Source organism: Hylaeus volcanicus, chromosome 2 (assembly GCF_026283585.1).
Source record: "Hylaeus volcanicus isolate JK05 chromosome 2, UHH_iyHylVolc1.0_haploid, whole genome shotgun sequence".
NCBI classification, from domain to species: Eukaryota; Metazoa; Arthropoda; class Insecta; order Hymenoptera; family Colletidae; genus Hylaeus; species Hylaeus volcanicus.
The window spans coordinates 12,360,024-12,378,320 of NC_071977.1; the positions used below are offsets into that span (position 1 = coordinate 12,360,024).

The window sequence follows — 18,297 nt, forward strand, 5'->3', positions numbered from 1 at the left end:
CTACGAATAGTTCAAACCCTAGTCCACGTTAAATTTATTACTAATTCCTACAATAATGTAAATGTAATAGTACATCCAAATACGATTCGAAAACTGAATATAAATAAAATAGCATTTTATTTGAATAAGTACGAGTCAGAGTCGTAAAATAAAATAAATAATTTACTATTTATTGCTCGAGAGACATATTTTAGCCAGCTGTGGGTGTCGTTCCCTCGCAATCACTCAGCGGATGTTTTATAGCGCAGCCAAGATGGCGTTCCACCGAGTGGAATATACTTGTTAGAAAAAGTGCGTGAAAAAAAATGCCGCGGAAAGCTTGAGAGCGACGCGTGCGAACTTAAGTGAACTTTCGGTGGTAAAGTGGATTCTCGTAACCTCGTCATGCGACTTAGATGAAAAGGAATCGGGTGGTGAGGTCGAAAGGATGCGTGCATTAACCCAAGTGACAAGGCTTGTTCGCTGATCTTCGGACATTGCGGAGAACCGTGATCGTCGAGCGGCGAACAACGACGCTATGGCGTCCATCAGACGTGTGTATGTGTGTGTCATTATTTTTAATCCGTAATTAACGGCTAATTAAGCAGTCGTGAACGCGGATCGCTGGTAGAATTTGACGTGTGCAAGATACGTGACGACGCCGGTTTGCAAAACGACGCGACTTCCTGGTGTTAATCGTCGAGCCGGATCGGCTCGTCCGAAAACAAACATTCGGAGCTGCTTTCGTTCTCCCTGTTTGACAGCTTCTGCCTTAAATAACTCGGAACATTATGAATATCTTGACGCAATTTCTGCGGTTACGTTGTCACAAACTATGTCGTGCGTTCGCTGTAACCCTTTCTTTAAACAGTACGACTTCGATTCGTTACTGTTAGAGTATGTTCGCAAGCTCGGGAATGTGACTAGCTGATCTCTCAACAAGTGTGTTTAATTGCAAGTGTTCTAGAATGATTCATAGTTTATATTTTATTTCCAAACACTTTGCTTTTCTTAAGTTTTCATATACCTCGATGATATGTCCCGCATGCAACCTTCTAAATATGTAAACATTTCTATGTATTAGCTGTATAAGCTACTTATTCACTTCTGTTTCAACATGCAAATGTTTCAATCTCTATATTGTTAAATGTTTATTTGCTTTGTATGTAACAAAGTAAATTTTATATTTGTTTTACTTTCGTACAAAATATAAATATATTTATTAGATACCTTTATTATTTAAGAGAATTGTACGTGATATAGTAATGTATTCCACAAATATACGATGATCTATTGTCCACTTAAAGTTATTGTATATAAAAATGCGACATTGAGAATTTTAGGAATTATATTCTATGCATGTTAAGTACATGTATAAAGTGCAATGTTTTTACTTTGTAATTTCTGCGTTGCATTATTAGTTGTGGTTTTTGATTCTTTTTATTTCTAGACTATTTTAGGACTAAAATTTCTTAATTTTGTAGTTCTTTTTCTAATCATTGTATTAATATAATGGATTTCAATGTTTCTTAGTATTTAACTCACAAAGGAATACATTTCTTATTACAGGCATGAAAGGATATAAAATTATGGGTAAATAATGTAAGTGGTACACAGTATAACATAAATATTAGTGTTACACAGAAGAGTGGCAAGACATTCCATGATTTCATATAAAATTTTACTAAAACATATTGTGACTTAATGAACTGTACACATCATGTCTAATAGTTTGGACAGTTTTTTAACACGTATTGGGGATGTCACTATAGAACGTGTGACTCCTCGTTCAGGCTCTAAGCCTAACGAATCATTAAGTTCAAACGAAACTTCAACAAATACAAACATGAATAATATAGAACCTCAAACAGGAAACGATGAAAGTTCAGAGGAATCTAGTGGTGAATCAACTGATGGAGAACGTGAAAAGAAAAATGAAACATTACAGTCAGAGGAAATAGAAGAAATACGTTCTGAAGGATCAGGAGACGATATGGATTTAGATGAAACAATTGATTCCCAAATTGGTGTACGAATGGAATCAGAACGACATCACTCTCAACCAGAAGAGGATGACGAAGAACCGGTTAATATATTGGATACTTTACCATTGGAAGGTTTGTATAATATCACTTTTTATAATTAGGATATACAGTAATATTATTTCGTATTTATAATTCTCAATTATATTAAAAGGAGCTCCAATAGAGGGTCAAGAAGTATCTGAAGCTGATTTACTAGGAAAATCAATTTCAAAAGACACAGATGATGAAGAAAGCTTAGATCATGAAAGTGACAAACATGAAGGTCATTCCATGGAGGATGAAAGTTCCGAAAGTAATAAGAGACATGCTGATTCAGAGCTTTCTGATACAGCCAAAAAGAAACAAAGAAAAGACGATGGAACCGAGGGGAGTGCATCAGAATGTGAAACGAAAGCGGAAAAGAAATTAGCAAATATGAGAAGAAACATTCGGGAGGTAATGGATGAGAACCAGCTTGATGAAGCTACTTTATCCGCTCAGCGACAAGAGATGGAGCGACTCCGAAGGGTACAAGAGCAACAAAGAATTATTCGCGAAGTTCAACGACAAATAGCAATAAATAGACAAAATAATAAAACGCAAACAAGAGTAATCAGTCTCCTACAAGGAAAACAAAATCAAGCAGGAACTACTATTTCACAATCATCTTCATCATCATTTTCACCTACACCGGTTCGTTTGCCTAATACGGTGCTTCTTAAAGTAAATTCTGGATCTGGGGCTGGGTCTCAGACTACTTCTAGTATGCAACCAAATCAAATGCAAAGAAGATCGATAGATGGATCTCGTTGGCAAAAGGGCAGGGGTGTCTATCAAGGAGCGCAGACATCAATTTCTCGAGTTCCGAGTCGTCCAATTGGACCCAATATGTTACAACAAAGAATTCGAATGATGACACCTTCTGTGAGTATATCACCTGTTGTTCCTAAAAAGGAACCTATGGATAGATCTGAATATTACTCAGATTCTGAACTCTCGGATCTGGAAGCCGAAGAAGCATTGCGCGAGAAACAGATGCATATTACTAAAAAAATATCAGCTGGATTAAAATCTCAGAAAATGGCTAAGGGCAAAGATGTAGTAACAATATCTAGTTCTAGCGAAAGTTCAGATGACGACTGTATAGTTTTAAGCGATCCAAGTGGTGAGGAAGAAACCGACAACGAAGATGATCCATCCAATTCTGGCATGCACACCAATGATAGATATAACATTCCAGATGAACATGGTAGAGTGTTGATTAATGTGGGTCATCCAGAAACTGAGCCTGATGTGTTTTTAGCACCACAAGTAGCTCGTATCATTAAACCTCATCAAATTGGTGGTATTCGTTTTCTTTATGACAATATTGTTGAAAGCATTGAAAGGTACAAAACTAGTTCCGGTTTTGGGTGTATTCTCGCTCACAGTATGGGTTTAGGAAAAACTCTGCAAGTTGCTAGTTTTTGTGATATCTTTTTCCGATGTACTACAGCTAAAACAGTTCTTTGTATCATGCCCATTAATACATTACAAAATTGGTTAGCGGAATTTAATATGTGGTTACCATTTGAAGATCCTAATGCTCCAGAAAAACACAATAAAGGCTTAAATGTCAAATCGGAACCTGGAGTAGAACTCAAACAAGAGATTAAAGATGACTGCGGAAATCAAAGCGACATGTCAAATCTGTCGAGGCCTATTAGTACAGAATCAGCTCATCGTTTTGGACAAGAAAACGCATCTCAGCCTATGAATATTATGTCAGAAAATCCTTATACTCATCAAGGATACGAAACTCATAATATGATACCTGGTTATGTACAGGATAATATGTTAAACAAAAATATGTCAGATCCACAAGTACACACAAATGAAAATTATCAGAGTGATATTTCCCAAAATACAATGTATAATACAAATCCTAATCCAATATCTAATTTTGATTCAATGAAACCGGAAGTGAACTGTCATGGCATGCAACAAAGACCAAATATCCCTGACACAAAATTTGGAGTGGAAAGTCAAAACTCTGGTAATATGTATCCCGGTTTAGAAAATCGGCCGCAAGCTTCCATGTATCCAAACATAGAACCACGAAATCCTGGTACTTTGTATCCTGGGACTGAAAATCATCATACTGGATCAATCTACCCAAATTATGATAATTCTAATAATACTTTTCCTAATTACACAAATCGACCACCTCAGGAATCAGATCAAGAATCAAGAAAAGAATGTTTTAAGAATGCTTTATCTTCCATGAATACTGAAATCAATGTAAAAAAAGAACCAGAAGAATCAATTAAGAAGGAAGAAAGTACTTGCACAACGAAAGAGGACGTAGCAAATGATGAGAAAAAGGATATCGAGAAAGTTCAAACACCATTCAGTGTAGATGCTCCCATTGGTATGGATTTAAGACCAAGACATTTTCGATTGCACATTTTAAACGATTCTCATAAAACCATGACAGCAAGAGCTAAAGTAATTCAAGATTGGCAAGTAGGAGGTGGCGTTTTATTAATTGGGTATGAATTATATAGGCAATTATCTTTAAAAAAGCCGAATAAAGCAAAAAGAAAACGTGGACAACCTTTCAAGGACACAGTCGATGTTGAAGAGGAAGATAAGAACAAAGGATTATTAAATGAGATGCATACAGCTCTAGTTAATCCAGGACCTGATTTAGTTATATGTGATGAAGGACATCGGATAAAAAATTCTCATGCTAGTATTAGTATGGCTTTGAAACAAATGCGCACAAAACGTAGAATCGTATTGACTGGATATCCATTGCAAAATAATCTCCTGGAATACTGGTGCATGGTTGACTTTGTCAGACCTAATTACCTTGGAACCAAAAGTGAGTTTTGTAATATGTTTGAAAGACCAATTCAAAATGGACAGTGTATTGACTCAACACCTCAAGACATACGGTTGATGAGGTATCGCGCGCATGTACTGCATGCTTTATTAGAAGGTTTTGTACAAAGAAGATCACATTCAGTATTGCAAGTTTCTTTGCCACGTAAAGAAGAATATATTCTTCTGGTTAGGATGACACCGCATCAACGTAAATTATACGACACGTTCATGAACCAAGTTGTTAAAACACGCGCAGTTCCCAATCCATTGAAAGCTTTTGCTGTATGCTGCAAAATTTGGAACCATCCGGACATTTTATATCATTTTCTCCGCAAGCGTCAAGCTAACGAAGAAGATGATTTAGATTTAGAAGAAACAATTGGCGAAAAGCCGACTACTGCTGGAGGGAAACGTTCAAAAGCTCGACAGCCGAAAGGAGAGTCTAAAAAGGGCAAGAAAACAAACACAACTATAAAAAATAAACCTGCAGCTAGCGTGCAACCTAATGCATCATCATCATCTAATATTGATAACATAGAATCTGATAACTCACATACGACTCCAAAACAAAGCAATTATTCCAATTATTCTATGCCAATGAATAATTCAGGATATTCAAATTCTATGCCGCAAAATTCTTATCCTCAAGGTTATCAAAATTACAGGTCAAATGAACAAAATACATATTACAGGAATGATAATAATCAAGGAGAATATAATGAATTTTACAATAATCAAGGACCACAAAGGTATGGAAATCAACCCTTTCAAACATACACACAAACTCCAGGATATAATACTTCTCAAAGCTATCCTAATCAGTCACAAAATTATAATATACCAAACAATGAACAACCTGCAAACAATCATTCACAAAGGTATCCAACCGGTCCATCAAGTACAGAATTTCGTTCAGACCAAAGTCAAGGAAATAATTACGAAGTACAAGGAATGTTTGCGCGTCAGTCTTATCCTTATCAAGATCCCGGACGTAATTATGGATCAAACTTAAATCAAGGTTCTAATAATTATCCTCAAGTTTCAAATCAAACGTCTTTTCAATCGCAAATGCCAAATCAATCTACGAACATACCAATACCAGATTATTCTCCTTACACACCTAATCAGACTCAGAACTATAATCCGGCACCAGGTCAGGCCACTTCGATGTATTCACGAAATGAAAATCAACCAATACAAAACTCTACATTGGGATATGCTGCTAATCAGCAAAGTCAAAATTCAACCTCACAAACTCCAACTGCTGGATATCTTCCAAATCAACAAGGTCAGGGTACTGCACCCGGTCAGAATCGCGGCTTTTCGCCTAATCAACAAAATCAAAGTCTTAATATACAAAGTTCTTCCCATACTTATACTGGCACATCATCGCAGAATATGCCGCTATCTAACCAGTCTCACAATTATCCTACTCAAGTAAACGCAAATCCTTCGTCACAAACATCTATTTCCTTTAATCAACAGTCACCAAATCCAATGTCGCAAAGCCAATCTCATTCGTACATGACAAATCCACAGAATCAAGCTTCGGTTCCACAAAGTCAAATGCGTGGATATTCTGGAACAACTCAAAATCAAATAAACGTGCCACAAAATTCATCCTCGTATCCTACAGGCCAATCAGCTACAAATGCTCCTACTCAAGCACATGGATATCCTCAAGATCAACAGGGGCCAGTCCCAAATGCACAGAATGCTATGCATGGATATTCACACCTTGTATCTTCATCAACATCACAGAATCAGTCTTCGTATCCGCCTAGTGCACAAAACCAAACAGGAACTACTTCGGGTTCGAATCATGCATATGGTTCTAATCATCAAGGCCCACCAGCAATGCCACAGACTCCTACTCATAGATATGGTAACTCTCAACAGGGACAAGTACAACAACCGCAGAGTCAGTCTCTTACATATCCACAAAATCAGCAAGCATCAGGCTCGTCGTTGAATCAAAACGATCAACTTTATCCCAGACCAGATAGTCAACAACAATCTCAGAATTATACACCAACGTCTAATACACCTCACGAATTTTCAACCGATCGTCAAGGTGGAAGCTCATCTGGTAATTCGACAAATAACTATCCAGTAAACCAAGCACAAACACAGAATATAAATTACTCGTCGGATGGTACGCATCAAAATCAAGTAGGTCAAATGAAGGGACCAGAAGATCCGTATTGGCAAAGAAATTATTCTCAATCGTTTCGATCTGATCAATGTAACGATCCATATTATCGCGATGTAAACCCTAATGTGAATCGATATCAAAATAATTACTTTCCATCGCAAAATTATCAGAATCAGTCTTACGACTATAGCAACAATCATAATTCAGATGTAAATTCACGTTCAGATGAATCAAAACCTCAGCAGTCTATTTCCCATATCCAAAATTCAGGACCTTGTGACAAAAGTAATAAAGAAATGACGGCGAGTGTCGGTGTACAGAGTCAGCCAATACATCAAAGTAATGTTTCTACAAGCTCAAACTACAGTTCCGAATCGAGTTGTCAAACACCAGTATCTAGATCTGTGCAAAGTCTTAGTTCATCGCATAGCCCTCGACTGAATCAAAGTGATTTAGTAAAAGAAGACGAACGAGAAAAAGAAGATTTATTAGATAAAGATAAAGAAGATAAGTCGGACGATGAAATTCTCACGAAAGATGAAGAAAAAGATTGTAAAAGTTTTTCAGGGGGGAAAGAAGATCCTGGAATTCCGTATGACTGGGTAAATATATAGATGAAAAATGAATAATGCTAATTTAAATGCGGCTAATTAATTTTTTTATTTATAGGCAACAGAATTAATGAAGGGATATGTACCAGGATTAATTGACGCTTCTGCAAAAATGACAATTTTCTTTTGTATTTTGGAAGAAGCAATTACGCTTGGTGATCGTGTTTTAGCATTTTCTCAATCACTGTTTACGTTGAATCTCATTGAAGATTTTTTAGCTAGAAATAGTCTGAAACATCCAGATGGACAAACAGATGCTTGGATTAAAAATGTAAATTATTATAGATTAGACGGAAGTACTAGCGCTTTAGAAAGAGAGAAACTTATTAATGAATTTAATAGTAATTCGAAAATTCATCTTTTTCTCGTTTCTACGCGTGCTGGTTCATTAGGCATTAATCTCGTTGGCGCGAATCGTGCTATTGTATTTGACGCTTCTTGGAATCCCTGCCATGACACGCAGGCTGTCTGTAGAGTTTATAGATACGGTCAACAAAAGCCTTGCTTCGTTTACCGTTTAGTTACCGACAATTGTTTGGAAAGAAAGATATATGACAGGCAAATTAGTAAACAAGGAATGGCTGATCGTGTTGTTGATCAGTGTAATCCAGATGCTCATCTTTCATTGAAAGAAGCAACTACATTGTCTTGGGATTGGGAAGAGGATAGCCAAGTACAAGATTTTTCACAAACTAAGGACAGTTACACCGATGAAGTCATGCATCGTGTGTTAGAACGATATTCTTCATTGCTTACGAAGCAGCCATTCCACCACGAAAGTCTTCTCGTCGATCGTAAAGATAAAAAACTCAGTCAAGCAGAAAAGCGATTAGCTCGACGTGGATACGAACTTGAGAAAATGGCTGCCAATTGTTCAAGACCTAGCTATAATTATGTACCCGGAAATACTGCAACAAGGGGTACGATTCATTTTTAATACACTTACTTAAATTATTTGTTTGACGAAAATATTTGTATTTCATACAATATGTTATTGTAGCAGGTGGATTACAAATTAGAGCAATTCGTGGTGGTGATAGTGGTACTACATCAAAACCAGTGGCTTCGGTTAGACCAATGCAACAACGTGGTGCCGAAGGTTTAGGCTCGCGTGGTGTAACTGGAAGTCGGTGGATACCAGCGGAAGTATGGCAGAGACAAGGGATGAGTGCACAAGAAATGACATTACCTTTAGATGTTGTTATACCTACCAATTCTCCTGATAAAGGAAGTATCGTACTAAAAGCTGGCCAACGCGTGATGGTACTAAAGAGTCCAAAAGGCATTTATATGCAATTAGAATCTGGAAAAATTATAGCAATTCGAACGGCTTTGAAGTTAAATCAACAAAAACGAGAGGAAGAGCCGAAGAAAGGTACGCTATAATCTCAATGTTATTAAAATTGTTTTTTGCTTTTATAAAAAAGTATCTTTGTTAATACTTATATATTCTTATTTATCATAGGTCTGACCTCAATGGCGCAAAGAAATACCAAACCAGAAGTCGGATTTCCATTGAGAAATAATTCGGCGATTTCTATAATACCGAAATCATCCTCGAGTAACCAAATAACTGGCCGTTCAATGAATAAACCAGGAACCGGTCCTAATTATAGACCATTTGCCGACAAAGAAATTTCAAAAAGACCAAAACCAGTTGCTACTGCGACTGCCAAACCTTATTTAAGTCAAGTTAATTTAACAAATCAAGTTTCTCTTTCAAGGTTACCAAAAGTAAAGCAAGAACCAGTTGATCATTCAACTCTCGGAGACAATTCGAACTCTTCGGATGGTCAAGTTAGAACGGAACAAAGGGTCGAAGAAGTCAGATTAGAGGATGTGGTTGCGGAAGTAAGTTCAAACACCGATTATAGTCCTCCTAACCATAATCGGGTATCTAATTCGGATACCGATACGTCCCTGCAAAAGTCATCTGAAGAAAGTAGTCAAGCATATACTTCAGATACTGTAACTGCACAAGGTGTTCAAACGCAACATGATCAAACAGAAACGGAATTAACATCGAACATTAATAAACAGTGTTCCCCTTCAATTGAGAAACAAGTTACGAAAACAAACGATACGCTAACAAATTATGGACATCCTTTCCAAACTCAACAAGAGAAGAGAGATGCATCTAACGAGGAAATTATAATTGAAGATACACCACAAGCACCGTCTCAAATACAGCTGCAAGTGCCATCTCAGATACCACCGCAAGTACCGTCGCAAGTATCACCTCAAATACCGTCCCAAGTACAACCGCAGGTGGCAACCCAGGTACTTCCACAAATACCACCTCAATTGTCATCGCAAATTGGAACACAGTCAACACCATCAACACCGTTACCATCATTGTTAGCACAACAGCCTACGCCATCGACTATGCAAGTGCCACCGTCACCTACGTTACGAGGTACAGAAGGTTCTAAAGGTGTAACAGATTCGACAATTGGCTCTTCTGCACCATCTATGTGTACTGGAACCAATCCCATGACTTCGCCAAAAGCGGCGGAACCAAATATGCGCGAAACATCTGTGCAGGGTGAACCTAATATTCCACAAGGTTACCCATATGCCCAATACCCTCGGTATTACGATTATAGTGATCCACGATCGCGATCGTTATCTACTCCGTATGGTACATATTTCCCTGGTGTTCCACCTCACGCGACAAATCCAAGATTACCAATAGATACTGCAAAGACGCAACCAGACTTAGGAAAACCTATGGAAGAAAGAGCAATGATGAATGTGCCACCTGCATATTCACAAGTATCCAGTACTACTGCCAAAACGTCAGCTAATGCAACGGAAAATAAAAGTGCAGAAGCGGTGGTAACTACAACGGTTACTGCTACTACCCCTACTAGGGATGATACACACATACCTACTGCGTTTAGTCATCCTACGAGCAGTCGTTATCCTGGACCTTATCCACCAGGACCGTACGATCCATATTCACAGCATTATCCTCCAGCACCAGGTTCTTCAGCGGCTTATCCACCGAGTGGTAAGTTTTGATCTTTTATATGAGTTATATTTATTATGTAGCATTAATCATGCATATAATAAATATTGAAATTAAATTTGTGATGTAGGTGCGCCTGGATATCCAGCATACGGCGGGCCAACCTATAATACGGAGTACGCTCGCATGTATACGGCATTCCATGGTCCACCTCCACCAGCAGATCACTACATACACAGAGGTTACGCACCTCCTTCTTCGCATCCGCCTAATTACTATCCTCCATTTCCACATCCTCCACCACCTTACCCGAATTATTCGTTTTTATCGCCATATCCAAATCCTAATATGCCTAGTGAGCCGCAGCCACCTGCTCAGTAGGAAAATTCAGTGGTACTTCGAAACACGATTAGTTTAATAATAATTTCGAAAAATGTCGCATATTGCGAAAGTTTGAAGGCTGTCGCGGTTCAGAAGCTTAATAGACTGAAGCTGTAAAACGCATTGATGTAAATATTTAGTCACAAGTATTGTATTAAGGTAATCAATTTACTTAGGTACTTTCCCAGAGTACCAACCCTATGTCGAAGGAGATGAGATAATTCTCCATTAACTTTGAACTGTGCAATTTGTTGAAATGTTCAAAATATTTAGCCTGAATTGCTATGCCGTTTTACGATGCGTCTATTCAACTAAATATGTAATATGTCGATGTTTAAAAGGGTATAAGTAATTTCTCTGCTTAATATTTTACAGTTTCGTAGGTGTCATAACGTTTCTTACACTTCAGGGACATTGTCTTTATACATTTACGAAGTGTTTAATTGAAACGTGATTACGAAAAAGTAAGAATATTTTAAACATATAAATACTTCTGTTATTCGTCATTTTTTATTTAAAACGAGTCGAATGGAGGTTGTTTTATGGGAACGATACTGGAAATATTGAGCGAGAAAAAAATTCGTACCTTTTAAACGAGTAACGTAAGAAAGGAAGGAATGCTGTACACTATCGTTCAGCTTTGTGCATAAATGCTACACTGATCACTTTTATATATACCTTAAGAGAAAAAGAGGAAAATCATTCTGATTAATTACAATACTTGGAGAAGTATGAAGTTTCTGGGAAAAGGAAAATACATTATTCATCAAATTTTATACATCAGCATTCCATCTTCGATTTTATATACACTTATAATAGAAGTACGCATCGCGTTAAAATCAACTGATTCTTCCTCCTAAGTTAATATAAGAAGAGTGATGGATATCTGAGTTGTTCAAAAAGTGATATTATCTAAACTTCTAAAGAAATTATTTACATTTTATTAACAGTAACATAATATTTATAACCATAGAATTTAATGTTTTTCATATTTCAATTGTACCATTATGTACATTTTAGGCAGTGACAATACTTTTTATTTTTATTATTATGTTTTTACATCGTTCATCACTCTTCTGTAGAAGTTAACTGCAGACTACGCATCGTTATTTCGGATTTCATAACTTCAATCATTAATCGTTAAACAATGAATTTATGCTTCATTTACACAATATGCTCTGAATCTGTGTGTCACCTTTGACTTTTTACATACATTATACGTACAGTATTTACATGGAACATTTAGCAGCCAGTATACAGTTTACAGCATCCTTAGCACGTTGTATATGACTATGTATCACTACTAAACGTTACGATTTCTGAAATAGATAATCTCATAGTAGCATGTAGGTTTGTTGTTAACTAGGATGTCTTACAGTTCATGACTGTCTTGAAACATAGATAAAAGAAGAACAGGGAGAGCCATGATTTTCAGAAGCGACTTTTCAAACTCGGAACTGTGATATTTTGTCATTTATTCTCGTGTGACATTTCTGCTTATATATTTTCATTTTGAATCAAAGTTTTAACTTTGATTCTTGCGTGAAACTAATAGAAACGAGGAGTTATAACTGACGTTGTTAGTGTACTGGATCGGAATTGCGCATTTATGTTAACGTAAGTTAATCGAGAGTATAAGCACGAGATTTTTAATCAATTTTCCAAGTGGGATATAGAGCCGCGTACGCGTTTATCATGGTGCTCCCTTCAAATATTATAGACGAATTATTATAGAAAATAAGCACTCATGCTGGATACTATTAGTATGTGTTTCTCATCGAATCTGTCACATGTTTGCTACATGCAAGAGACGTAAACATCTTACATGTTAGTATGTGGTTATGGCTGCACGTTCTTTAGGTTTTAAGTGTACAGATATTACATGACGCGATATTAATGTAAGATGTAATTTTGCAAACAAGCGACAGAATCTATTGCAAAGTGCATACGAGATTATATTTACGGAAGATAAAACAATTATTTTGTCTCTGTTATAGCTTTTTTGCCATTTACATACTTGTAAATACCCATTATTTACATTTCATACTTTATTTATTACTATACATTATGCATTATTATCGCTTTTTTTGATGTCAGAGTATTGCTCTTATGTAAAATAAATTGTTTACACTGATCAAGAGATTGTTTTTGATTGTAGTGTTGTTATACAGAGAAATTGAAGCATATATATAATTGTTTGTATAACGTTTACCCTTATGTCTGACCAACCGTTTAACTTGGAATTAACACATGGTGCATGTAAATGCGTAGAATTAAGAATCTATTACTTATATGTCAAAATGATAAGATTGTAATTAAGAAATGAATCTACCCGAAAAAATTTCGACATCCCTGTGGTAGTACGAACAAATCACTCTTGAGTACACACTTTCCTCTGTGCACATTATGTGATTTAATGTGTCACACGGAAGCTGGTTTCATCGAAAAATTATAATTAACGAATCAATTTTTAGAAGTAAACTATATATTTACCTCAGTTTTTTTAAACGAATCATTTTTCTCTAATTGTAATTTTTCTATAAACCATGCTACGGTGTACAAGGAAAATAAAGTAATTCGAAATTAAGAGAAACAATTTTTTTTGTAACAAATAAGTTGGTTTGGTGATACTTCACTAATTTAATAAAAAAAAAATGAGAAACTTATAACTGCGTATCATGTGCGTCATATTTTATATTTTCTAACTTTTTTCATTAGAGATCTTTTAGTTGTATTTATAACATGTTATTTGTTTTGGAATATATTCTTTATGAAAAAAATATAAGAGTATCGTTATAGTGAATAAATGTTCTTTATTTGTAGCGTTAATATTACGAGGGTACAAAAAATAATGTTACGAATTGCTTCTAAGTATATATTAATTATTTCGTACATTTCGCTAACACTATGTTATTTGAGATATGCCAAACAAAGAACAATTAAAGATATTATTTAGCAATAACATATTGTCATTTCACAATGAAATTATTCAAAGTTCATATCAAATGTTGGCGCCAACAGTAGCGTATTATTAGAAATAGGTACCCTCGATTCCTCCTTTGTGGAAAAAGTCAGGCGGTAGTCGCGTGTTAACCATACATTAAAGAATAGAAAGCATCGCGAATGCATTGCATTTCGTATAACCTACTGTTTCTTTGCAGAAGAACTGCACTCGGCATATCTAAGACTATCTTAGTTAACAATAAACAAACCTTTCGTAAATTTTCAATTAACGCTAGGTTAGCCGATTTTAATTGGGGTTCCAATAAGAAGCATCGAAAAGTGAAAATACAAATTTTACCCGATATGTCTGATCCGAAAATTGAAGAGATCCTGTCACCTCTTCGAACTAGCGTTAAAGAACAAGTAAGTACCATATGGATAATAAGTATTCACTGTTAAATGTAGTTACACGTGCAATAGCCTATATTTTATTTCCATAGTGACAATTAAATTTCATCATCGTTAGTATTAATCTATATTAAATAAAACAAATTTGATTTTACATTTCCTCTGAATCATTATTAATTATTATTTTTATATTTAAACATTGTTTCTTTTAAATTAATTGTATTATAAATTTATGCTTTTGATTAAAGGGTGATTATGTTCGAAAACTCAAATCTGATGGAGCTCCAGAATTGGATATCAAGAAGGCAGTTGCTGAACTCAAATTACGTAAAAAATTGTTGGAGGATAAAGAATTATCTCTTTCAGAGGTAACAACATTTGATAGGGCAAGAATGGAAGACCTTTTGAAGCGTAGATTTTTTGTGGATCAGTCTTTTGCAATTTATGGCGGCATCACTGGCCAATTTGATTTTGGCCCTATGGGTTGCGCATTCAAGACAAATTTGTTAAATAATTGGAGAAATTTCTTTGTCTTAGAGGAACAAATGTTAGAAGTTGACTGCTCTATTTTAACACCAGAACCAGTACTCAAAGCTTCTGGACATGTTGAAAGATTTGCAGATTTAATGGTAAAGGATGTGAAGACTGGAGAATGCTTCAGATTAGATCATCTAATCAAAGCACATTTAGAAAAAGTAATTAGTGATAAGAAAACTGATGAAAGTACTCGTGCAGAATGTAGAGATATTATTATTAAATTGGATGGAATGACAAAAGATGAAATGGCTGCAGTTCTATCCAAATTCAATATGAAGTCCCCAATCTCTGGGAATGATCTAACACAGCCAATAGAGTTTAATTTAATGTTTGGAACTCAAATTGGGCCATCAGGTCTTATAAAAGGCTTTCTGAGACCAGAGACTGCCCAAGGTATTTTTGTAAATTTTAAAAGATTGCTTGCATTTAATCAAGAAAAACTGCCATTTGCTGCAGCTCAGATTGGAAATGCATTCCGTAATGAAATTTCTCCTAGATCTGGTCTGATAAGAGTCAGAGAGTTCACCATGGCAGAAATAGAACATTTCTGTGATCCAAGTGATAAAAATCATTCCAAATTTGAGAGAGTTAAAGATTTAAGTTTATTGTTATATTCTGCTTGCAATCAGATGGATGGAAAAAGTGCACAACGCATAACTTTAGGTGATGCAGTAGCAACAAAACTTATAGCCAATGAAACATTAGGGTACTTCATGGGTAGAATTTATCTATTTTTAATAAAAGTTGGTGTTGATCCAAAAAAATTACGTTTTCGTCAACACATGGCAAATGAAATGGCTCATTATGCATGTGATTGTTGGGATGCTGAATGTTTGACATCTTATGGTTGGATTGAATGCGTTGGCTGCGCAGATCGCTCCGCTTATGACCTTACACAACACACTAAAGCTACTGGGGTAAAACTTGTAGCAGAGAAAAAATTACCAGCACCGAAAAATGTTGACGTATGTGAAATAGTACTAAATAAAGTTTTAATCGGTAAAACGTTTAAGAAATGTAGTAAATTGGTTCAAGATGTATTGGCAGCATTATCTGAGACTGAAATTAATATCATAGAAACTCAGCTTAATGATAATGGAGAATATTTGTTGAAACTTACTACCGATTCCGAGGCCAAAATTACAAAGGACATGATTCAAGTAAAACGGTATCAGAAAACTGTACACGTTGAAGAAATAATTCCGTCTGTAATCGAACCTTCTTTTGGTATTGGGCGCATAATGTATGCTGTCTTTGAACATAATTTTAGAGCAAGAGAAGGTGATGAGAAACGAACTTATCTTTCTTTACCACCAGTTGTGGCACCTTTAAAGTGTTCTGTATTACCACTTAGCGGTAATGATGAATTTGTACCGTTTGTAAAACAATTATGTAAGTGCATTGGTTTTCAAAAGTATGTTATAGATCGAAACGTTTCGATAGGAAAGAAAATGGATTTAAATGTTGTTTATTATTTACAGCTCAGAATCTTACAAAATTGGATATTTCTCATAAAGTAGATGATTCTTCTGGCAGTATCGGACGCAGATATGCGCGAACAGATGAAATAGCGATACCATTCGGCATTACTATAGATTTTGATACTTTAAAGTCACCTCATAGCGCTACACTGCGCGAAAGGGATAGTATGGGTCAAGTTAGAATAAATGTAAGTAAATATATTTTAGAAGACTGACATGAAAATGATGGATAATTTGAGAAAAAATAAATTATTGTTTTAATTGCAGTTGGATGAACTTCCGACCGTAGTGAGGGACTTATCTTACGGTAAAATTACATGGTCTGAAGTTGAAGCAAAGTATCCCAAATTTGAACAACAAGAATCAACAGAACCGTAGTAATATATTAAAAAAACTTTACGGAATAACTTATTTGTAATATACAAGAACAAATAAATTGCTACAATAGCAATTTTTATTGTGCATTAATATAATTTGCATTTTTGGAAACATTATCTTTGTTAGTATTTTTTACAACAAAAGCTATATTTATTGTAATGATTATAAAGTTTTTGCTTTCATAAAACGAGTATTTTTCTCAAAACCTATAAAAGCTAATGTCAAATTTAACATTCATTATGTCAAAATCATGTTTAAAACAAACCATCAAACACTTTATACCCTTCATCCATTTTTCTTTGTCTATGTCATCGTGTATAATTTCTTGAAGTTGCATATTGACCCGACAAACATCTGTAATACATAGTAATTGTTAATAACTGAATTGTTAATAACTGAATTATAGGTAAGCTATATATTAAATAATTACTGCAACTGCCGGATCGTATCTGACAGCACATAGCACACAATGTTTTTAACATTCGAATTTCACCGATAAATTCGAAAACTCGAAGCGACGGTAAATCAAGAAACAGCTTTCTTAATTGATTATCCAAGTTCTCGCGATTGTGCCACAATTGTAGACATAAATATACTGGGATAGATATTATTAAAATAGATATTATTCGTTTGATTCTAATGTTTCGTACGTAAATTATTTCGTTGCTTATTATTAGTTTACCTAGAGAACTCGAATACCACGAACAAAGTGTTTTGATCGTGCAATCCAGAAACCAGGGTTGACGAAATCTTAGATCAACACATGTAGATAATGCAAATGTATGTATTTGGGTGTTTTTTGTGAAAAACTTTTTGTGATTATCGTATTCTGGTATTCCAACTGGAATATCATAATTGACATAGTAACACGTATAAGTTTAATGTTAAATTTATTATTTGTTATATCACAAAGTCATTTCATACTGATTGCATATTGTATTTTTAATGCCGGCGATAAAATGTGAGCTTTCCTCCAAGCTTTGTCGGGTATTAAGACTACTCCCCTATTTCCAGATACAGTTTTTTGCGGAATTTCTTCCTCTAAACAAAGCAATTGCAACCATTGCCAATTTCGTTGAAGTTTCCTGCGATCGAATTAAATAATTGAGGTGAGCTACGGAAAACAGAAAACCCGAATATCTGTGTTGGATTTGAAGATACGAAAGTGTTATGAATGGAACTAAAATTATATCATGAGACGAATATAGTCATATTTTAGTGTAATAGTTGGTCTTTGAACTATACAGTGGGTGTAGAAAGTATTCGTACACCGATCGATTTCCAAAAGATCTGTGTAAAATTGTAATTTATTAACTTATTTTTTATAAACAATGATATTTTACATATTCTCTGAAATCTCTAGAATAGATGGATTACAAAAAAATAGCTATTTATGTAAGTTGCGAAATTAACAAGAAAAAGACAATTAATCGATAGAAATGTTGAAGCAATAAGTATTCGCACGACAGTTTAATTTTTGAAACTTGATTAAAGAAAAAAGAAATTTACATTAATTTATAAGTATATAATACTTCCTTCGTGGGATTTCCTTTTGATTTTA

The 18,297-nt window shown here is 35.2% G+C and overlaps 3 protein-coding genes across 8 annotated transcripts in view; 2 read left to right on the plus strand and 1 right to left on the minus strand.

Moving 5' to 3' along the window:
• Positions 1-395: 395 nt before the first annotated feature.
• Positions 396-13,893, plus strand: LOC128872373 (uncharacterized). 6 transcript variants are annotated; one of them, XM_054114996.1, is made up of 8 exons: positions 396-537; positions 1,549-1,581; positions 1,851-2,096; positions 2,176-7,628; positions 7,696-8,557; positions 8,638-9,012; positions 9,103-10,650; positions 10,739-13,893. In XM_054114996.1, exons 3-8 carry the CDS (start codon positions 1,973-1,975, stop codon positions 10,987-10,989), a joined length of 8,613 nt encoding a protein of 2,870 aa, XP_053970971.1. In that variant the 5' UTR covers positions 396-537; positions 1,549-1,581; positions 1,851-1,972; the 3' UTR covers positions 10,990-13,893. The 6 variants fall into 6 exon arrangements, with proteins under 6 accessions (XP_053970971.1, XP_053970966.1, XP_053970972.1 ...); XM_054114997.1 differs by having other exon boundaries at positions 408-541; XM_054114995.1 differs by lacking the exon at positions 396-537 and adding an exon at positions 780-921.
• Positions 13,894-14,024: 131 nt separating this feature from the next.
• Positions 14,025-16,923, plus strand: LOC128872374 (glycine--tRNA ligase). The gene is made up of 4 exons (XM_054114998.1): positions 14,025-14,355; positions 14,589-16,269; positions 16,359-16,546; positions 16,626-16,923. The coding sequence occupies exons 1-4, from the start codon at positions 14,113-14,115 to the stop codon at positions 16,734-16,736; spliced, it is 2,223 nt and encodes a 740-aa protein (XP_053970973.1). The 5' UTR covers positions 14,025-14,112; the 3' UTR covers positions 16,737-16,923.
• Positions 16,924-16,935: 12 nt separating this feature from the next.
• LOC128884882 (uncharacterized) overlaps positions 16,936-18,297 on the minus strand; it is a 4,813-nt gene continuing 3,451 nt past the window's right edge. The window contains exons 2-5 of the mRNA XM_054138548.1: positions 17,661-17,821; positions 17,419-17,577; positions 17,167-17,331; positions 16,936-17,090 (exon numbers count right to left, since the gene is read on the minus strand). Of these exons, the coding sequence (XP_053994523.1) occupies positions 16,936-17,090; positions 17,167-17,331; positions 17,419-17,577; positions 17,661-17,821 (640 nt within the window). The remainder of the gene's footprint in view (positions 17,091-17,166; positions 17,332-17,418; positions 17,578-17,660; positions 17,822-18,297) is intronic.